Source organism: Juglans regia, chromosome 2 (genome assembly GCF_001411555.2).
Source record: "Juglans regia cultivar Chandler chromosome 2, Walnut 2.0, whole genome shotgun sequence".
Lineage (NCBI taxonomy): Eukaryota > Viridiplantae > Streptophyta > Magnoliopsida > Fagales > Juglandaceae > Juglans > Juglans regia.
The window spans coordinates 3,566,913-3,589,519 of record NC_049902.1 but is presented as its reverse complement, the minus strand read 5'-3'; the positions used below and the strand labels follow the sequence as shown (position 1 = coordinate 3,589,519).

The 22,607-nt window shown below is 37.6% G+C and overlaps 3 protein-coding genes across 5 annotated transcripts; all 3 read left to right on the top strand.

The window, feature by feature from the left end:
• The first annotated feature begins 562 nt into the window (after positions 1-562).
• Positions 563-4,642, top strand: LOC108999200 (RING-H2 finger protein ATL48-like). The gene is made up of 2 exons (XM_018976015.2): positions 563-852; positions 4,222-4,642. The coding sequence occupies exons 1-2, from the start codon at positions 777-779 to the stop codon at positions 4,392-4,394; spliced, it is 249 nt and encodes an 82-aa protein (XP_018831560.1). The 5' UTR covers positions 563-776; the 3' UTR covers positions 4,395-4,642.
• A 3,985-nt stretch (positions 4,643-8,627) lies between these two features.
• LOC108999199 (ubiquitin-conjugating enzyme E2-23 kDa-like) lies at positions 8,628-17,659 on the top strand. 3 transcript variants are annotated; one of them, XM_018976012.2, is made up of 8 exons: positions 8,628-8,782; positions 10,409-10,522; positions 10,650-10,723; positions 10,893-10,972; positions 11,069-11,183; positions 11,485-11,537; positions 16,428-16,556; positions 17,246-17,659. In XM_018976012.2, exons 3-8 carry the CDS (start codon positions 10,680-10,682, stop codon positions 17,380-17,382), a joined length of 558 nt encoding a protein of 185 aa, XP_018831557.1. In that variant the 5' UTR covers positions 8,628-8,782; positions 10,409-10,522; positions 10,650-10,679; the 3' UTR covers positions 17,383-17,659. The 3 variants fall into 3 exon arrangements, with proteins under 3 accessions (XP_018831557.1, XP_018831559.1, XP_018831558.1); XM_018976014.2 differs by having other exon boundaries at positions 8,674-8,877; XM_018976013.2 differs by lacking the exon at positions 8,628-8,782 and adding an exon at positions 8,789-8,893.
• Positions 17,660-19,474: 1,815 nt separating this feature from the next.
• Positions 19,475-22,146, top strand: LOC108999196 (probable inactive receptor kinase At2g26730). Its single transcript, XM_018976003.2, has 2 exons — positions 19,475-20,805; positions 21,303-22,146. Exons 1-2 carry the CDS (start codon positions 19,521-19,523, stop codon positions 21,902-21,904), a joined length of 1,887 nt encoding a protein of 628 aa, XP_018831548.1. The 5' UTR covers positions 19,475-19,520; the 3' UTR covers positions 21,905-22,146.
• Positions 22,147-22,607: the final 461 nt, after the last annotated feature.

The following is a 22,607-nucleotide window of genomic DNA, read 5'->3' as shown; positions in this document are numbered from 1 at the left end:
ATTGTGAATAATAAGTTTTGTTATTTTTCAGTTAAATCCTATTTTATCAAAAGACGCTTAAAATTTTTGATCATTTGACGTGTAGTTCTCTTATAGAATTTAATGAAAGATCATATTTTATCAAAAGGTTCTTAAGACCTTTGACCATTTGACGTGTAACTCTTTTGTAAAATTTAATGAAGGATCATGTTTTATCAAAAGGCCCTTAATAGCTCTGAGTTAGATACTTTACTCAAGTTTAAATTTTTTTAATCTTATTTTTTATCTTTTTTTAATCTTGTATTTTATTTTCTCAGACAAATAAACTATTAATTTTTTTACTTTTTTTTTATTTAAATTATTATGTCAAGTGCATTTCAAGACTAATGCACCCAGAACTGTTCCTAGCGTGTATATATATATATATATATATTTATTTTCAATGCCTGCCAAATGTGCCTTGAGGGTAGAGTGTAATGGTATTTTCTTTTTCTTTTTGTAAACATTTTAAAAAATATATAAATTTATTAATAATAATTTCTTGACCATTAAAAAGAAAAAGTAAAATGGGCTGGTAGACGTACAAGAATTTTCCTTCAAAATATCCCAACGCTACGGTGCTCAGAAACTTAAAAAGCCAACGCTCGCAAGTCGCACCTGCAGCGCTATTCTATATAAGCCTATATAACAAATGGGCATTTTGTTTCCCTGCTCTTCGACGATCTCTGTGCTTGTTTTCTGGATCTAATACTTGCTTGTAAAATAATTTGATAGATATTAAATATACTACGTAGAAGATGGGTACTGCGGAGCCCAACTTGGAAAAGTTTTTTGAGGAGAAGAAGCGCGTCAGGAACCCTCTTGTTCCTATCGGTAAACCTCCCATTCTCAGTTTCCATTAGTCATTTTTTAAAATTTAATTTTCGTATTTATACCTCCATTTGGTTTTTTTTATTGTTCTTTAATGTCAGATTTATGTTTGTTTCTGTCAATTTGGGACTTTTCTTATATTGGGTTAGGTTATGTACGTCATTTTTCTTAATCAAGAGGAAAAAGAAAAGCTTTGTATGAGATATTTGCCTCGGCTAAATATTAACATCATATTTTGGTGGGAATTGAGTTTGTGGTTCTAGTAGAAAGTGGCCCAGGTTGATGAAATTTCATCTGGGTATGGGATTGCTTGTCTTGTTTTGGCTGTATTTTTGAGATTTGTATCAATGTTAGAGATGGTCATGGTCATTTTTTCATAAAAATTTATTGGTAGTTTTATGTATTATTGGTGGTGTTCTATATAATCTGGCTATGTTTTTCATTTGTGTTACCAAGTTCCCTGTTGTTTTTTCTTCTAATTTGCATATATTTGTTGAGAGACAATCAGTTTTTATATCTCTTTGGGGGAATTTCTGGGTCTCATGTTGAGAATGCACGAAAGTTTATTCTTTGATGTTGTCACTGGCATTCAGTGTTGGTAATAGCATTGCACATAGCCAAGGCTGTTTTGGCTTTGCTTACAAAAAGCCAAAAGTGAAGAACAATTAAGAAAACACATGAAGTGCGCTCTTTTTGGAGCTTTATGAAGTGAGCTTAAAAAGCATGGCGCTTTGTATCTTTCTGAAAAAAAAAAAATTATTTCTCACTATTTTTATTTTTATTTTAGGGCCCTTTGGACTCACCTATGTAGAGTAAACTCTGGTTCCGTGCACCACACCCTCAGAAGTTTTCCTATACGGAACTGGTTAAATCGCTGGCTTTTCACTAGGGGGTGGCGCCCCAAAGGATTGTTTGCACCCATGAGGTGTTGAACCTTGGACCTTGAAGGGAGTGATACCCCAAGACCAAGACCTTCACCACTTGGGCCAACCCCTTGGGGTTTAGTTCTCACTATTGTTGTTTGAGAACTCCCGGTGTATTGGCTCAGGGATGATTATATACTTAGGCTTGCGTTCTTTGCTTCTGATAGCATAGAAGTCAGTGTCTGCAGTTCTTGTGTTTTTATTGTTATTGTCTTTTTGAGTGTATTATGATTCAACCATGTACTTTATTTTTGGTTGTGGCTATTAAATATCACAGCTGTATGTATTTTGTATAGCACAAGAGAATATATAAAATTTTATACTCTTAACAAATTGAGTCAATAAGCTAAATAAGTTACTATCTTGCTTTTTTAGGCTTTTTTTAATTCTATTTTTATTCTAGTTTGTTATTATACATTATTGGTTTAAACATGTGTGATTTTACAACACTCTCAGCAACTCTTTTTTTTTTTTTTTTTTTTTTTTATGACGGGGGAACCACCCACGGCAAAGCCCTTAGGACTCACCCATGGAACCTAAACCCATGGGGAGACTAGCACAACAACCCACCGCCATGGCCTTCCACTTAAATCGTAGTTTGATCCTAGGGGGAATCGAACTTGTGACATGGGGCATATGCACACAAGTCCACCCTTACCATTTGGGCTACCCACGGGTGGGTAACACTCTCGGCAACTTAAGGTTCTCTTTGCATTAAGGCTCCATTTCTTTGCCTAAGAAGAGTGGCAACTGTCTGGAAGACTGGTTCTCTGTGACTCAAGTTCTTTCAATGAAATGCTTTGGAGATTGGTTAATGATATTGTGATGATAGAGAGGTTGTAGTGTGGAAGTATAGTTATTTTAGTTATTTGGAGAGAAATTGTGTCTTAAGGAGCTTCGAGGAAGCCGTGGGGCTTGTCTTTTGAAAGCAACAGCAAAAGGCTTTAATCTGTTTCATTAATGCTAGAATTTCAAAGTGGTCTGAAAGGTGAATTATAGAAAGATATTTGGTATGGTAATGGTACCTCAATGAAAGACTTTGGAATTTTTCAGGACTACCAATGTTACATATCCTAGGTGGTAACGTTACGTTTTTTTTTTTTTTAATGCAGTTTTAGTTGGTCGTGAAAATGTAACAATGTAATTGTTGCTTTCATCTATTCTTTAAGTTCGTCTTGGTATCTAGCATGGAAAGGCACTAAACTATTCCATCCCCAACTAGGCCTGCTATGTGCGGGCAGCCGGCCATCCTGCCCCCCGCACTCACATGGGCAGGGGGCTGAGTTTGGTCCCCGGCCCCATTGCACTTGGGCGAGTGACCCCACCTAGATGCCGGGCGGACAGATTGGGCTATTGAATGTCCGCCGTTTAGGACAACTCCACCGAGGATTCAAGATACTCACTTGGAGTGGAAAGTGGGAGACAGCGACGACGACTACCACGGCAACATCGATGTGAGAGATCGATAGAGACGACGCAATGGCTGAAGAGAGAATGAGGGTGATTCAGGAGATGGGGGAGAGGGGAGGAAATCAGCCCCCCGCGGGGGGGTGTTGCTTTAGGTTTTACTTTGCCTAAATGGTGTTGTTTAGGAAGTTTTTAACTCCCTAAATGACCTCGTTTTGATATATATATATTTTAAATGAAATATAACATATATTATATGATATTTATATATATGCAGGCGGGCTGGTGGGGATCCACACCCACCTGCATGTGAATGTTTTTACAAATATTCTCCCCTGTGCCCGCTTGATGCTGGGGCTGGGTGGGCCAGAGCAGGTGCCCGCCCAGCACCCGTACCCCTAACCTGTGATCCCCATAATATGTTGGCATGGAACTGAAATAATTTGCAGGAAACCTCATATATGGGCCCATTGTCACAGCCTTGTTCAGTGATCAATCCACTGTAAATGGGAGGATGTTGTCTGGAGAATGTGAAGGTAATCTTTCAGCTGCTAGTAGTGTGACTGAGTTTTTCCTCTCCAAAATGGGTCTCAAAGGGACAGTATTACACCCTTGTGTCGATTGGACCAGCTGAAATTGCTTGATCTTTGAAGCAATCATCTCAATATTGGTGAATTGCCCTCTGACCTTTCAGACTCGAAGTAGCTGGAAGTTCTTGATTTGAGCTATAACATTCTTTCGGGAACAGTTTCAATGGCGCTTGGGCAAGCAATTTTTTTTGTTAGATTTTGAATTAGGAAAAAAAACTGAGTTATCATAGATTAAAAAATTAATTGTTTGCTGTTGTGTCAGTTGATTTGGCCTACCATGTCAGATGGCCGTAAAATGGTTGTATGCTTATCATTACTCTTTTGCGAGGTTGATCATTAACTTTCTGAATATCAAGATTTATCATCGCCACCTTCAATATTTTTAGCTGTTTATTTTTATCTAATGGATACTTGGTATATTTGTTTGGTTGACGGATGTGCAAATACTGCAGGTGCCCTTCTGACAGCCGGGGTGCTCACGGCTGGCTTGATCAGTTTCAAACAAGGCAATTCTCATTTGGGTCAGGTGCTAATGAGAGCTCGTGTGGTTGCCCAAGGTGCTACGGTAGCACTAATGGTTGGTACTGCTTACTACTATGGGGATAATCCCTGGCGATCAACATAAATTCTGTACACTGCTTTGGATCTTTTCTTCTAACATGTTATGTTATTGATTTTGGTGACTGGATCAGGACGATCGTCCTTTTCAGCTCCATGCACCTTTGCAATTTTGCTTATACATTTATATATATATATATGTATGCCAATCATGTTACGGCTATATATTCTGAATAAATTAAGTTTCATGGAGATCAAGAAAGAGTGTTATTAGTCACAATGATGGTTGATTTGAATAATTTTTGGGGGAAGTTAGAATGTATCATTTTTGTTTGGTTATTTCGCAAAGAAGTATTTGAGCCGAAGTAACCAGAAATATTAACATCTCTGCATTATTTTATTATACAAAGGCCACTATATGAAATATATATATATGGTTGGGTTAATTGAGCATGGGCAACACCAAAAATTCATTGAACTCATTGCTTGCTCCAAATAGGTTCCGAATTGGAACGAATAACAAAATCCATGATGCAAGCATGCATTGATCATCTAAACCTCATAAACAGACAAAAAAACGACGGACAGCTTTGTCCAATGTGTGTTACAAAGCCTTAATTAATGAGCTGTGCTACGGATCAGCCATTGTTTACGGTTGATCCGTAACACACATTACGTGTCCCATATATATATATATATATATTTTATTGCAAAACGCACTAGACCTTCTGGTTTCTACTCCTCTCTCTCATCATCTCTCTCTCCAGTCTCTCTCATCAGTTCTTTCGCTCTCCTCATCTCTCTCTCTCATCCCTCATCATCCTTCTCTCTCATCATCTCTCTCTCCTCGACTCTCTTCTTTGCTCTCTCTCATCGTCTCTCTCTCAGTCTGAGCTCTCACTTATCGTCTCTCTTCCAATTCGGTAGTAATTTTGAATTTGGAAGATGTGTGGTTTGAATGATGTTACGTACGATGTACAAAAATGACTACTTTCAATAGTGGCTGCTATTAATATTTTTCCTTAATTAATAATTTAATTGGCCATGCAATTAGTCAAACAAACAACATATAACAGGCTGTAGTATGATCAGCATGCAGCAGCTGCAGAACTGCATATCTTCAGGCATGGAAAAACCACAGAGCTTATCCACACAAAAAAACATGGATTAAAAGTTATCACTGGGAGACAAATCCCAGCACGTGATCAGGGTAGGGCAGCTCTTAGGATCCGAGGATTACGAGGACAGATATTGTCCTCATCCCTCCCCAAGAAAACTAGTGGCTATAAACATTCGTATGATCAAGTTCTAACTTCTAATCCAATGAAACCGATTCACAACTAGCTCGGCCCCGGCCCCCTCCCATGCACATAGGTACAGAAAACTGGGCTGTCTTGCTTGCATGTCTTATTTCTCTCCACAAAAACAAACCCTACCGCCAGATAGACTTCACATGGCTACTCTCACGTCTCAATCTCACTACTTGTATATATAAAAACTCTATACACATGTACATTTCTACGTACGCCTCGATATAATAATCCCTCTCCACCTCTATCTCTCTGCCATTGTTGAGCTACTTGAGAGTTGATGCCTGATCATCATCATGGCTTTAGGTCCATCATGCAGACATTTATGTAACCAGCTTAAGGTTAAGGACGATGGTAAAATGTTTGGAGTGAAACCGAGGGGAAGAGGAAGAAGAGGAAGGCAAGGGGAGGTTGGAAAGAAGGTCCAAAAGCTGCAGAGGATTGTGCCTGGTGGGCCAGGTCTGCAACCGGACAACCTTTTGCTTCAGACAGCTAATTACATTCTGAATTTGAGGCTGCAAGTTTATGTTTTAGAATCTGTTCTCAGCTTGCATGAGGAGCCATGACTTGATCTCAGCTTTCTGTATATTATCTCGCTGATCACTAGTTGTGTTTACTATCCAATGCCGCTTGAATTTTATTGTATGTATCGATCCGGCTGATCGAATGTTTGCAATATTTTTTTTTATTGGTACATTACTCTTTTATTGTCTTTTGTTTTTAATAGGAGTCGTTCGCTCTATGATCTGCTGTATGATGAGCTAGCTTGTTGATCATTCCTGTGTTGATATAACCATCAAGTACAGTCACGTGTAATTAATCATCAAAATTGTAATAATATTTCGATTGTGAGAATTTTCTGTATTTCCTAGCTTGGGATTGCTCTCTTAATTTCTGTCTTAGTTTATTATAATGCATGCGAGTAATCCATTATGAAGACCTTTATTGGAAGGTTGTAATTATAGGATAATAAAGAAATGGTTGCTCTTGTTGATGCGGGAAAAATTGCATAATAGGCTGGAATGAGAGAAAGAGTCATTATCGGCCTACTGGTCGATTGGGCCTTGGTCGGTGTTCTTTAGAGCCCCCGACAGTATTCTGGAGTAGCTGTACGGTGTTAATACGTACATATATGGCAGTAAATAAAAAATAAGTGCAGAGAAAATAAGAGAAATGAACATAGATTTATATGGTTCGGCATGTTACTTACGTCCACGAGCGTTTGAGGAAGAAAAATTCACTATAATTTACTTATTTACAGTCTCTTATGACCTTTCATTTCTTACTGTACAAAAGAAGTTGGAACTCTTCCTCGAGAGGTTGAAGAAGAAGAATAAGATCTCATCCTCGTTGGTCATCTGACCCTTTGCTTTTATCTGACTCTCCATTGTGCGTGCCTGGGTAGGAGGTGACTGGTCCCTTTGCGTGTCTGTCAGCAGAGGTCAGGTCTGACCCTTAGCGTGTCTTGAGCATCCCTTCCATTTCTCACTTCCTTTTGACACCTCTTACACCGATGGTCACTTCTTGTCTCATCTCCATTTTATCCTCTAATGTGACTTGATAGGCTGGGTCTAGCTTTCAACCGGCTGGATATTTTATCCTTCGCAATTCCAATATTATATGTATATGTAGGTAGGAATTAGGCTCGTTTAAGATGGGATGGATTATGATTTTTTAAAGTTAATTGTAGTGACTTTAGGTTGTAGGGTGGGATAGAGATAAATATGTAAAATAAGCCATAAATATATATAATAATCTATTTGTACAAAATAAATATCAAGCGTTTAAATGCTGAATTTTTTTTTTCAAACTACAATTAATTCTCTATCAAATTAAGTTAGAATTTTGAAAAATAAAACGATAAGGTACACCATCACTCAGGCGAGGTACTGTCTACCTCGAGTCTAGCGAATTTAAGTTTTAATTCTCGCTTAATCAAGCCTTGAGTGAGCATTGAACAAACTTTTTGCTTGATATTTTGATAGATTAAAGTCTTGAATGAGTGTCGAATGAACTCATGAGTCGAGTTGTCAATCAACCAAAATTCTAGTGAAATTTTCAATGGACTACTTGTCCGAGTAGCCTTTCTCTCTTACCTTCTGTGATTTTCTCCCTTTTAAAACCCTTCCAGTCTCCTTCATGCCTTTGATATATTGTGACAATGTGACATACATCATTAATCCAATGTATTTTCTTGAAGTTGATGAACCTACCTAAGTTTCGATCTTTAATTGCTTTGGAATGATCAAGATCATATATAGAACATATATATATATATATATATATATAGCTTTGTCAATAATATATAACCTATTAATTGTTGAATTGTGCTATACACAAGTCTCACATTCTTATACACTATTTAAAAATATGTGATTTTATTTTTTTATCCTTATATTTCATATTTCAATTCAATATGAAATATGATGGTAAAAAAGTAAAATTATATATTTTTAAGTTGTGTGCAGGGTGTGAGGCTTATGTCCAAAATTTTTCTTAATTATTTATATTAATTCTTTTAGGTCAATCATAATTTAATCAACTAATAATTTAATTTAGCCTTCTCATTATGTATTCAGTATTCCCACCAATACATGAACATTAAATAGAAAAATATTATAAATGAATCAATCTGTTCGATAGTCTATTCGATACACGTTCGGTTAATGTATCCTCGGTCTTTTGCCATTATATATGCATGTGACATTAATTACACAATTTATGAATTGATTAAAAAATAAACTTAGAACTTCATCAAAAGAAAACTAAATTAGAAAGAAAAAGAAAGCAAAAATCTATATACACATGATTAGCCCATAACATAAGTAAAAACAAGATTGATGTGAAATAAAAACGTAAAAAGAAATTAAAATTCAGAAATCATTATCTTTTATAATTAATCATGTTTTATCGAAAAATTTATTTTCGAATTGAGTCTATAATTATTTATATTATATTTTATAAAAATGTACAAATTAAGTTACTCTCTTACACTCAGTTAACGTATAATTTATCATCCACAAATTTCACTTCTTCCAATTTCTCTTTACGTTGATTTGTCGGGGCTTCTCGTCTTCGGTCAGAAACACAAGCTCAACCCGTAAAAGGGTCATTGAAATTTTCTCTCGGCATTTGAGTGGAAACTGTAAGACACCAAGGTTTCATTTGTGTTTTCTCACATTTTCTAAGAAATCAGTCAGACGGAGCTCAATTTATGTATTATTTACGCTCTGTTTACCGGTACTGCATAGATCTTGTATGTGCAGTGTGAACTTCGTCGAGCTTTTGGCTTTGAAAATTCACTTTTGTTTATTCATTTTTGCTTAATTTAGCGTATAACTCATTATCCGCTATTTGTTTCTGGAAGAAAGTGATGGAGCGTGAGAATTTTCTGTGAATATGGGGTTGAACTGGTTTTTATAAAAGGATTCAAGCTGTTTGTCCATCATATTCCTATCGGTGACAAAAATAGTTTGTGAATTAAGTGGTTGCATTGTTGATTTGCCTCTCTATGCATTGCTTTTTCTGATCATTTCTCCGTGGCCCAGGAGATCCTATCATTTTTTTATTGGGAACTCGAACAAGTTACGGCAATTTCAATTTATTGGATTGAAAATGATCGTATATGCGCATAAAATTATTGGAATATCTTTTAATATTTCTTATGATCGCCCTATGGGGGTGATCTTAACTTGATATCAAAGGAGTAATACATTTGATTCATGAAGTCTGTTGTAGGGATCCGTAAAGATTATGCATGCTAATCATCAGTTTGCTGCTTAGGTAGTAAATTTCTGTTTGTTGAAATGGACAACTAAATAGGCTAATAGATATTGTGTTATGACCAGAGCATACTATCAGTGCGTCTTTTTTTAAAGGGAGGTGCCTAGTTTGAGCTTGATATGGAGGCATTTGAACGACAATGTGTTTAGCTTTTATATTTTACATATATTTGTCTTTTAGACACATTGTGCAAATGCTTTCAACTTTATGATCAGGCTCATAGAAGGTGAGGAGTCATAGGATTAGGAGTGTTTTTCTATAAAACTGCAACCTAAAAACACTCAAAGTTTAAATCAGTCATTAAAATCCACTGATCTTATTCATTAAAGAGCTAGTGGTGGAGAAGGTGATAGTCATAGGATTAGGAGTGTTTTTAGGCTGCAAGCAAACGGTTTGAAAAAATCTGAGTTCTACCTGGTTGGCTATGTTGGTTAGATAGACCCAGAATTTGTCGTTTAGCTTATGCAAAAGATCCATTTTTGGAAACAAACTCCAGGTAGAATTGGCTAATGTTGCTTTTCAGTCTTACTGTGAGATTGCTTGGTCTCTTTTTCTTACTCTTCTGCACCTTCCGCATGTTATCTCTTCTAAAGGGTCAAAGATATTGCTTGGAATTGCATGCCTATGCTTTACGTGTCCATCACTGACACAGTAACGGTTTTATTCCCATCAGCTTGTATCATCTTTCAGTTTTAGTGTTGGGTTATGTTATTTTTTATGTTACATCTTAGACGTCATTTACCTTTACTGCAGTGCTTTAGCTGTGTTTTTCTTTAAGATTTCCTTTAATTTACTTTCTGAGTGTGGCCTGTCCTACCTTGAACGTTTAACAAAGTGAAGATGTTAATGGAGGAAGTTTAAATATTGATAAGTGGGCCCTGTTTTGTGATATCATGGTCTGTTGAATCAAATTTCTGTTTTTAGTAGATTTAAGTAATCTTGTTATAAGATGTCTTCATTTACTGTGTTTTTTCCTTTGGGTCAACAGATACGTGTCTCCCTTATTCTTAGTTCAATTGCCAAGGAAAATCTGGGGTTTCTGATTCTTTTGCTTCCATCTTCTCTATCTCATATAACATCTTGTGAGGCTCTGGAAAAGAAGGTAGGCACCTATTCTCGTATGTCAAACTATTTATCTTCAACCATGTTGTGTCCATAAATATTCCTGAACAAAAGTGTATGTGTTATTCTGTTGAAGTTAATTCAATTTCTTTGATGGATTATAACAGGTTGTGGAGTTTTAGTTTATAATAATTAAGATGTCTTCTCCAAGCAAGAGGAGAGAGATGGATGTGATGAAGTTGTAAGTTGCTTGCCATTGTTAAATCTCTATGTGTGTATGCACTTCAGTTTGACAAAGTTGGCCTTCTATCATGAGTTCTGCTTAAGGCTTGCAGTTCCAATTTCACATGCTAAAGTTATGAGTGATAATCTTCTTTCTGGCACCTCTCACATGTGTTAATGTTGTCCAGGATGATGAGTGATTACACAGTGGAGACAATAAACGATGGACTCAATGATTTCAATGTAGAGTTCCATGGTCCAAAAGAAAGTATTTTCCTTGCGCTCTTATTTAAAACCCCTTTGGTTGTTTAGAATCTCCTTCTTTAATGATGTATTCTTTATGTGATATGACTTTTGGTTTCAGGCCTTTATGAAAGCGGGGTTTGGAAAATCCATGTTGAGCTTCCTGATGCTTATCCATACAAGTCTCCTTCTATTGGGTTTGTGAACAAGATATACCACCCAAATGTTGATGAACTGTGAGAACTTGTACCTCAAAGCAATCTCGTCACTTATTTTTCCAACAGAACTCTTCGGCTCTAGGAATATATAGCTGCAATGAACAAAGCATTTGGGAGACTTGGTCATATAAAAGGTTTAGTTTCATTAGAATTTAAAAACACTTGGGCTGCCTACTGCTTCTTTGAGAAGCATAAATCAATGGAAATATGATTGCTTTTCTGACTTTGTCATCAGCAGTTGCAAAATTGACTGCAGGTAATATCCTTCTGAGTTTGTTGTCAAGGAAGCTGACTTTGGTTTTTATTTCACTAATTGCAGATCTGGTTCTGTGTGCTTGGATGTTATTAATCAATCTTGGAGTCCAATGTTTGGTAATTATTAATTAACGGTTCTTGTTTCTTTTAATAAAAGCTTAAACTATTGTGTAGTTTATACACGTCTCTATTCATGTTTTCAATTTTTTTTTTTTTTTTGTCAGTAAAAGATAGATATTATATATATGAATGAAAAATGTATAGCCCTTGTACGCAGGAAGTATACATAAGTGCTCCTAAATACATTCTAAAAACGATAAATTAAAGACAATAAATCTTGAATATTGTCCCCATGCAATACAATAGTGGAAAACCAACATATTAGAGTGTGGAGAAAAAAATTCTTTAACTTAGTCATTGTGCATTCCTTATCTTCAAAGCAACGCGCATTCCTTTCCGTCCCAATACACCACATAATGCACAACGGAATCATCTTCCACACTGCTGCCACTTGTTGACAGCCTTGCAACTTTGTCCAACAACCCAACAAATCCACCACCCTCATAGGCATAATCCAAGCAACATCAACCATTTGAAAGATCTCATCCCACAACGCCCTTTTTACCTCACAATGTAATAAGAGATGGTCCACAGATTCTTCATTCTTCTTACACATGTAGCACCAATCCACCAATACACAACCTCTCTTCCTCAAATTGTCTGTGGTCAATATCTTCTTAAGAGCAGCATTCCAAACAAAAAAAATTACTTTAGAAGGCACACGAGATCTCCAAATATTCTTCTAAGGGAACGGAGTATTGTCAAGATGTGTTGTCAAGATGTGTTAATACGCCTTAACTGTACATATCCTGTGATTATTAGACCTCCACTTCAAGCTATCTCGTTGTGCCATAGGAGTCTCCGTGGAATATAATAAGTTGAAAAAAACTAAAACACTAGGTAATTCTTAATCATGGAAATCCCTATTAAACAGAATATTCCACTAGTGCGTACCATGAGAAAATAACATCATGTCTGCCACTAAGGCCTCCTTATTAGCTACAATATGGTATAGAGCCAGAAAAACTATTTCCAATGCATGATCTCCACACCACACGTTCCGCCAAAATCTGATTCGATTGCCCTCAGCAACTACAAAACGAATTTGATTTGCAAAGCATGCCACCCCTTCCTTATATACTTCCATAATCTCACACCGTACCCCCCTCTCACTTCATTAGAGCATCAACCACCCAACCCAATACCATATCTAACGTCAATAATATCCTTCCACAATGATCCTCCCTCCAAATGATATCTCCAAAGCCATTTTCCTAATAAAGTTTTATTAAACGTTCTCAAGTTACACATACCCAACCCCCCATTCACAACTGAGCCACATACAGTCTTCCAACTCACCAGATGAAATTTTTTCTCCTCCCCCATGCCTCCCCATAAGAATGCCCTTAAGAGTTTCTTCATTTTGTTCACCACCCCTACAGGCATAGGAAACAAATATAAAAAATAAGTGGTGAGGTTAGTGAGAGTACTCTTGATAAGAGTGAGGCGGCTCCATTTTGATAAATACACCTATTTCCAGCCAGCCAACCAACCTATTCTCTATCTTCTCCACTACTCCATCCCATATAGTTCTATTCTTGAAAGTTGCTTCCAACGGAAGACCCAAATATTTCATTGGGAAAGAAGAAACCTTACAATCTAGAAGGCTTGCTAAACTGTAGATATTAGAGACCACACCCACAGGAACCATCTCAGACTTGCCTAGATTCACCTTTAGCCCTGACACTGCTTCAAAGCAGAGTAATAGTGCTCGTAGAGTTTGGATCTTGCTTCTATTTGCTTCACAAAAAACTAACATATCATCTGCAAAAAGAAGGTGTGAGATGATAGTAGGGCCACCAGAACCATTGCCCACCTGAAAGCCAAATAAAAACCCTCCCCCAACAGCAGCCTGCACCATCTTACTTAAAGTCTCCATAATTATAACAAAAAGAAGAGGAGATAGAGGATCTCCCTGCCGCAGACCCCGCGAACTGTCAAAAAACCCAGCCGGTATGCCGTTAACCAGAATTGAGAATCGGGCGGTTGAAATACAATGACACATCCATGAAATCCACATCTCTTAAGCAAGTATAATAGAAATTCTCAGTTCACGTGATCATATGCCTTCTCCATATCAAGCTTGCACAGAACACCTAAACCTCCCTCCTGTAATCTGTGGTCCAAACACTAATTTGCTATGAGTACTGAGTCAAGAATTTGTCTCCCACGAATAAATGCGTTCTGAGACTTGGAAATAATCTGTTCCAACACCAGACCAAGAACCTTCGAGATAATCTTATAAACACTACTAACCAGGCTTATAGGCTGAAGTCTTCAATAGTCAAAGCCTTGTGTTTCTTAGGAATGAGAGCAATAAAGGTCGCATTAAAGGATTTTTCAAACTTTTGAAGAGAGTGAAATTCATTGAATACCTGCATAACATCACCTTTCACAATGTCCCAACAAGCTTGAAAAAAACCTATTGAAAAACAATTAGGCCTCGGCGCTTTATCTTTAGTCATTCCAGATATGACCTTGTAAATCTCCTCTTCAACAAAAGGTCTCTCCAAAACACTCACACTCTGTAAGTCAATTGCCTCAAAATGCAAGGCATCAAGCTTCGGCCTCCAAGGAAACGATTCTGTGAGGAAAGTCTCATAGTAATGTACTATATGGTTTTCTAGCTCGGGAGGAGAAGAAAACACCTGAGAACCTGATTGAAGTGACTCGATAGCATTATTACGCCAATGTGAATTAGCCACTTTGCAATTTCGTATACCTATCACCTTCTTTCAACCAAAGGGCCTTGGATTTTTGACGCCATGAAGTTTCCTCTGACAACAAAACCATCTCCATGTTTGCCATAACCATGTCTTTCCTCAATAACATCTCCTCTGAATTATCTCCCAAAAACTCTTTATCCTCTAGCTCTTGCAGTTCCTCCAAGTATAGCCTTCTGATTGTCAATGTGACCAAAAACCTCCAAATTCCACTTTTTCAAATCTTATTTCAGTGCCTTCAACTTACTTGCAAGAATGTAACTTGGAGTACCAATAAACTAATATGAAGACCACCAAGCACCACCATCTTTACAAACTCATCCGCTGTTAGCCACATGTTTTCAAACTTGAAATACCGGCACCCCAGATGAATACCCCCACAATCCAAAAAGATAGGAAAATGATCAGAACTGACTCGAGCTAGTCGTTTCTGACTAACTTCCGGATATTGAGCTTCCTACGTAGGAGATACAAGGAATCTATCCAATCTCGACCACACCCGCCCATTTGACCAAGTGTATTCACCCCCTATCAGGGGGAGATCCATGAGGTCAAGATCAAAGATGAACTCGCGGAATTATTCCATGGCCAGAGAATTCTGACAGTGCTCTGAACGCTCACTAGGAAAGCAAATAGTATTAAAATCACCCCCCATACACCAAGGCTCATCCCATAAGGAGTATAGATCCGCCAACTCCTCCCACAACCTTCTCCTATCCCTATCCACGTTAGGGCCATATGAGCCTGCAAATGATCATTCCTAACCATCAACCACATTTTTAAATCTAGTCGCAACCGAGAATTCTCCAATACATTCCTTGATCGACTTAACCACTCTTTTGTCCCACATAAGTAACACTCCACCTGAGGCTCTCAAAGAAGCCAAATAAGTCCATCCCACATACGACCACCCCCCATACACTTCGCACAATTTTCCTATCAATGAAAAGCATATTTGTTTCTTGAAAACACACCACATCACCCTTCCACATCCGCAATAATGATTTGATACGAAGGCGTTTATTGCGATCATTAAGCCCCCGTATATTCCATAATATAATCTTAGGCTTCATAAGAAACTATGTTGCCCACTCTTTTCTTTCACATCATAATTAATGGAACAAGTTAGCCTTTTAAGCTCCATATCCCGCTTTGTGGCTGACTTCGAATGACTAGCCTCAAGTGCTATAAGGAGAGCCTTGAATTGTTCTTCGTAACCTCCAAACGAAATTCCAATGACATCTTGAATCTCCTCTACCTTCTTAAACACCCAATTTGATGAACAACTCCCATAAGTAGAGCTGGGAGGGAGTGTACACAAAGGAGTTAGGATGGTCCCCTCCTCACCAATGCTAGCGGGAGAAAATAAAGCCAGTTCTGATCCACTCACTGAATCTGATTCCCCATTGGAAGGAACAAGACCCATCGGAGACCCCAGCGATGAAAAGCCATGTTTCGACACGACTGACTACACCAGAATCACCATTGGGCCTCCATCCACCACACACGGCCTTGTCTGTGTATTTTCCAGCAAAAAGCCTCGCGGCAGCGACATGAACTCCACCAAAAACCCATCCTCTGCTGGCAGGAACTGCATAGGAGCAACATCTGCTCCGTCGACCACCACTCGCACTAAGCGCTTTCCAACAAAAACCCAGCTGACGGCGACGGGAAAACAGCCCTCGAAATCTCCGTTACAACCAGATCCTCTGTTACCTTGCTGTCGTCCCTATCTTCCCATCGAAATGACCCTATCGGCACACCGTGGTGGTCGACCGCAACCAGCGGTTCTTTTTGTGCCGGTGTGGGAGCCGGCGAGGCACTTATCGGCACCACCAGAGGTCGACTCTGGCCAAGGGCCGATATCTCGGGCATCGCCTATTGCTTCTGTTTCCAGCCCTGTTTCGGGCCTAAAGCCTGGCCCACACCAGGGCCCATGCCAGAGCCCAACACGGGCTTCCCCTTTCCAGCGCCCTTTTCAAATGTTAATACCAATTTATCCCTCCCTGATCCAAACCTGTTACTCTCTTGCACAAGTCAGCAAGCTCTCTCTCTCTCTCTCTCTCTCTCTCTCTCTCTCTCTCTCTCTCTCTCTCTCTCTTCTGAATTGTGTGGATTCACTCCTATTCCTCTCATTATATACCCATGTTTTCTGTTGCTGCAGATCTGTTAAATGTGTTTGAAGTGTTCCTTCCACAGCTTTTGCTTTATCCAAATCCTTCTGACCCACTTAATGGTGATGCTGCATCATTGATGATGAAGGACCGAAAGCAGTATGATCAGAAAGTAAAAGGTGAAACTTTATTACAATGTGAATTCTCTTTCTTTTTGCAATATTGGCAAGTGTTCTATCAAATCAACATCAAGGAAGAATCAGAACTGAATGAAATTTTGCAATTTGGGAACTCACATTGGCAGTGACATGGTTTGTTTTGAGCATGTGTTTGGCATTTATTTCTGAAATGAAATTTAGGTAGATAAGATGATTTATGACTATCTAATATATATTGTTTATTTAAATGGTGTAGGAGGAAGAACCTAGAAAATAAAACAAACATAAAAATTCTGATGATTTGGCCACAAATCTCCTCAGAAATGCCTGCAAAATTCAAGAAGTGTGTCTTCAGCTTCTTAGTGGGGCTCGGTTACTAGATTTATTCTTTTATGTAGTCTTTTCCATCTTATTTCAACATTCAAACACTTAAAATATCGAATTTATTTCCCAATATAAGTCAGTACCACTTACTTCAAGGGTATGGTACTGGGAAGTACGTTAGTCACTTGAGTCTAATTATAATATATTCTTCATTGATATTGTTTCTTGACTTATCAGAAAAAGGATATTGTTTCTTGACACATTCACTAAAAATGATATAAATATCAGGTGAAGCTTGTTGTGTCTCTTGTTGCTAAAGGGATAGAATTGAATGTCATATCTGGAATTAGAAATATAAGTTTTTCCACTTTTATCTGTGGACACAGAGTACTGTGAACAATATGCAAAGAAGGAGAATATCACCAATTCCATATCTGAAGTGGACAGTGGCAATGAGGACACAAGTGATGAAGAAAGTGGTGGTTTTAGTGATGATGATGTTGCAGGACATGCCGACCCATGATGAACTGCTGCATCTTTGTTCTTGATCTTAACCCACCCCCAAAACTCAAATAGCAGCAGCAATGAAACTCTATAGTGTGTTTACATGTTCGATTGTTACTAGTTGTATGATGATGTTTTTATTGGTTGTAGAATCATAATGGCACCAGATACTTCGATTGTAACACCCCTGGACTGATATTTAAAGGTACGGGGGATGAAATGGAAAACAAACAAACAGAAGAAATTGACAAGTTAAGTCAATGTTTTTAACTTACGTTCCATTTCAAGTTTTATTATTTCAGTTTAATTTTTTTCATTGGCCAGCTTATCTGATTACTATTCTGGACTCGATGCAGGCGATATTTAAGGATAGTTGATGTAGTATCCTGCTTATTTATGGATAGGATTGGCAGAATTATCTTTTATGCTTTTGTTAAAGGTCATATTGGTTTTATGTCTTGGGGCTTGGACCTATTTTTCCATGGTTCTCTGATCAAGACTGGCTTGGATTCTTTTCATACCTCTATGAATATATATCATAAAGAGTAGGTTCTATTCTAATGTCATAGGGAGGAGTTGATATTAGCATTGGGTAATGACCTAAATTCTAATTTCATATAATTTTATATTTATGTGAGGGTGAAAACTATCAACTTAATTATGTCTTTCATTGGTTAATAGGTCTTTTCTTTTGGGTAGTAGTTCTTAGGTCTTTTCCTTGGCTCTTAAAATGTTAAAAAAAAAAAAAAAAATTTGTTATGGTCTAAATTGTAGTTTGAGCTGTTATTGTGCTTGTGGGTACACAGTTGTGACATTTATGACAATCTTTGAAGTCATTGAAATGTACACATTGGTAATGAATATATTGCATGTCAATATACTAGTGGTTTCCACGGGACCAGGGATTATTTTGCAGAGGTGGGTCCGAAGGGCCCCCTGCCTTAGAGAGGTTCAGAGGTTCCCTGACATAATATATATATATATATATATATATATATATATATATATATACACTCGTGGTTAACAGTTCAGATACACAGAATTTGCAATTCTGAGGAGAGCATATCTTCAATTATTTGTATTAACCTTTGGTTAAGTGAATCAGGCTTGTCTTTAGTATTTACCTTTTATAATCTTTTACAAGAAAAGAGTTCACAAATCCAAAAAAAAAAGCTGCTCTGTTTACCACCCATTTAGATAGATAAAGAAGTAACCTCTTGTGTACTGGTTTACATAATCGTTGGCAAGTCTCCATAAATAAAAACTCTTCTTGCAACCTTGTTTTGCATGTAAAAGCTTTTACCTTTTATGACATGATTGTGGGATTTTTATCATGAGTTTTGGTATCCTTCAATCAATAAATGTAAAAATGAGATATAGAGGAAAGAATACGAGACTTTTAAAATTTCTAATTTTCTAATATTTATTGACACAACATTTTCAACTATTTTAAACTTAAACAACTAAAGTTTTAATCATTTAATGAAAGATTGGATGATGTAGCTCAATGAGAGCAAAGCTCTTACTTCAAAAATTATATATAACCATAGGAAAATATTAAATGTACTTAAAAAAAACTTATTTTTTCACATGTATGTTATTGATATGTTGAAAATTATGAAATTTACAATTCAAAATTTGAATTTCAAAAGAAAACTAAAAAAATGAATATCATAAGCAAAAATGTAAGTACATGTAGCACTACTCGTATTCATAATGTGTACCGATTACTTCATTGTTGGCAAGTATGCATCATAGATAAAAACACGATTATTAATAAGTAAATCTTAGTGGTACCAGCAAATATATAGTTTAATGGGAAGCCGACTGAGAAGGGCATGAATCACTATGCATGGCATTCAAAAGCATTGACTGTTTCAAAAGGCCGGCTCTTGGTTTATTTGAAATGTCAGTTTATGCCTTCTGGCTCATTTTTAACAGGTCCTTGTTGGCAGTCACATTACATAGATGCTACTTCAAGCTATCTTGGTAATATCAGCCAATTGGCAATCATAAGTGGTTTAAGCAAAATATGGCTTGTTACTTTCTACTTGTTTCTCAATTCCAATTAGCCAAACCAGCTTATAACATAAACAAGGAAAGCAAAGCATTAGAGCAATTTGCATAAAAAAAAAACCCAACTGGTTTATCAAAAAGATGGATCGGATTCCCATCTGGGTACTCCTCATTTTGATCTTTCTCATCAGTCCAATGGCAGTTTCAGAAGAAGGGGAAGTGAAGCAGGCACTAGTTCAATTCATGGAGAATCTCTCACCAGAAAATAACTGGGGCTGGAACTTGACCTCCGATCCTTGTAATGACAAATGGGTCGGAGTGACCTGTCTTCAGAACTCTGTGTGGAGAATAGTTCTTGAAGGTCTCAATCTCACTGGAATTCTGAATGCCAGTTCTATTTGCATGGTAAAGTCTCTTACTGTCTTAAGCCTGAAAAATAACCAAATCCATGGATTAATACCAGGAGAGATAGGAAAATGTAAGACTCTGACTGGCTTGTATTTAAGTGGGAACAGATTCTCGGGTGGCCTTCCTGACTCTCTCTCACAGTTGGGTAATTTGAAGAGGCTGGATATATCTGACAATAACCTCTCTGGTGAGCTTCCTGATCTGCCCCGGATTTCAGGCCTTTTGACTTTCTTAGCTCAGAACAATCATCTGAGTGGAAAAATACCAAATTTTGATTTCTACATCTTGAAAGAGTTCAACCTCTCCAACAACAATTTCAGCGGTCCAATTCCTAATCTCCAAGACCGTTTCTCTGCAGATATCTTTTCAGGTAATCCTGGACTATGTGGAAAACCCTTATCAACTACCTGTCCACCTGAGGCTGCACCTCCACCATCTAAAACGAAACCAAAAAAATCTTCATCTAATGATTTTCTTATATACTTGGGCTATATAATTCTTGGTATGCTCATGGTCCTCTTCTTTGCCATCAAATTAATCCGAAAAAACATGACTAAAGAAGAAAAGCTAGATGTTGCAAAGAAGGGAGTGGCAGGGGATAGTAATGGCAACAAGCCTAGTGAAACTTCCAATGAGCTCAAGTTCGGCCTAAGCACATCAGAGTATTCAATGACATCTGTTGAGAGTTCAACGGCTACATCAACCCTTGTAATTCTCACGAATCCATCGATGAGGGAACTACGATTTGAGGACTTGCTTAGTGCTCCAGCTGAATTGCTCGGGAGAGGAAAGCATGGGAGCCTCTACAAAGTCATGCTAAATAGTGGGGATAATTTGGCTGTAAAGAGAATCAACAATTTGGAGTTATCTGAAGAAGATTTCCGTAGGAGGATGCAGAAGATAAACTTAGTGAGGCATCCACATGTATTGCCACCGGTTGCATTTTATTGCACCAAGCAAGAGAGGCTTATGGTCTATGAATATCAGCCAAATGGCAGTCTATTCCAGCTTCTCCACGGTACTTTCTCATTCTCAGTATACTACTATATTTAGAATGTCAGCTTACATAGTTTCTGGGTGCCTTTTCCCCTCCCCCAAACAGAAAAGGAAAACTCATAGCTGTAGTTTAAAATGTGACACATGCAAGAGATTAGTAGAATAAAATAAAGAAATATGCTCTGGTAAATCCTATGCCCGCGGGCTTGAATGACTGGGAGGTGTTTTTGTACTAGGAGATGTTGCATTATCAGACCGTACCCAATCTGTGAGCAACCAAAACTGTAAGACTCAATGATAGATTGACGATAAAACCCGTTTTAATTTCTAAGCTGCTTGAGAATCCTGGTACAAAATTAGGTCAAAACTCTACTCCATGCCTTGTCAGTGGAATCGTGGTATTCTGCATCCATCCCCTTTTCTGGTAGCAACTTTTTTCTTTTGTGTATTCTTCATAATTTCAGACGAGAAAATGCAAAAATATTTTTTCTGAGTCATTTTTTTTCCTTTCATTTTCAGGGTCACATAATGACCATACATTTGACTGGGGAAGCAGGCTAAGTGTTGCAGCTAGCATTGCTGAGGGTTTGGCATACATGCACAAGGAGCTGCATCAGTATGGGATTTCTCATGGGAACCTAAAATCCACAAACATTTTGTTTGACAGAAATAAACATATGCACATCAGTGAATATGGTCTAATGGTTGTTGACAATCAAAAGGAATCATTTCTTCCCCTAACCAAAGGTTTTAAGAACAACAATCTGAGTGGAGACCGTCCATATAGCACCTTCAAGATTGACGTTTTTGCCTTTGGTGTGATTCTCCTGGAGCTGCTTACTGGGAAGCTGGTCCAGAACAACGGGTTTGATTTAGTTACTTGGGTGCATTCAGTAGTTAGAGAGGAATGGACTGTAGAAGTCTTTGACAGGGCACTGCAATCAGAAGGTGCTAGTGAAGAAAGGATGGTGAACTTGTTGAAGATAGCTCTGAAGTGCATAAATCCTTCTCCAAATGAAAGGCCTAGCATGGCTCAAGTTGCTGCAATGATTATGACAATAAAACAGGAAGAAGAAGTGGGATCAGTATCTTTTGATGCAGGTTCTCTAATATTTTTGTGAGCAAAGAGTCAACTGTGAAATTAAGCACTTGATGTAAGAGAATTGTCTATTTATCCCTATACCGAAGTACCCAAGTTGTTCCAAGCAGATCAGTACCATCCATTTACATGGAGAAAATCTCTCTCTATCACATAGATGACGGTATGGATGTACTTTGTTACACACGTGTTAGGATTGGTGCCTTAAAACCTATTAGGAACCGGATATTAATTGAATAAAAGTTGTTTTTATTTTGAGATTAATGATGTTTGAGGATTGCATTATTAATTCATAACTTGCTTTCACTATTATTAGTAGTCGATCTGGTTGTATATCAAACTAGATTCTTCCATACTAGAACAATTTTCAATTCCCAATACAGAAACCAAAACAAAAAAAATCCCTTGGTTTTTAAAACCTTCTCCCTTTTACAGACGTCTGCCTAGATCGACATCCACACAGGATTACTGCTGATCACACCAAATTCTTCAGCATCTAGACCTCAACTTAGCTAATCTGAAAAATTATGAATAGCATTTTCTTTCTATCAAGCACTTTTAACATAGCAATAGTATGCATGAGACCCAACTTGTCATGCAGGAAGACTCTTAATGCTGGCTTTAGAGATTGGGCCTTGTGTTTAGAAACGAAAATGCCTCCAACCAAACAAAACTTCCTCCCTTCCAGCAATGGCACTAAAGAAGAAACTAAAGTCGCACAAAAC

Excerpts from the sequence above, each read along its gene's own strand:
- LOC108999196 (XM_018976003.2), top strand. The coding sequence starts at position 19,521 with ATGGATCGGATTCCCATCTGGGTACTCCTCATTTTGATCTTTCTCATC. Across the intron at positions 20,806-21,302 it reads TCTATTCCAGCTTCTCCACG|GGTCACATAATGACCATACA; the intron begins GTACTTTCTCAT and ends TTTCATTTTCAG.
- LOC108999200 (XM_018976015.2), top strand. The coding sequence starts at position 777 with ATGGGTACTGCGGAGCCCAACTTGGAAAAGTTTTTTGAGGAGAAGAAG. Across the intron at positions 853-4,221 it reads GAACCCTCTTGTTCCTATCG|GTGCCCTTCTGACAGCCGGG; the intron begins GTAAACCTCCCA and ends CAAATACTGCAG.
- LOC108999199 (XM_018976012.2), top strand. The coding sequence starts at position 10,680 with ATGTCTTCTCCAAGCAAGAGGAGAGAGATGGATGTGATGAAGTT. Across the intron at positions 11,184-11,484 it reads CACCCAAATGTTGATGAACT|ATCTGGTTCTGTGTGCTTGG; the intron begins GTGAGAACTTGT and ends CACTAATTGCAG. Across the intron at positions 16,557-17,245 it reads GTATGATCAGAAAGTAAAAG|AGTACTGTGAACAATATGCA; the intron begins GTGAAACTTTAT and ends CTGTGGACACAG.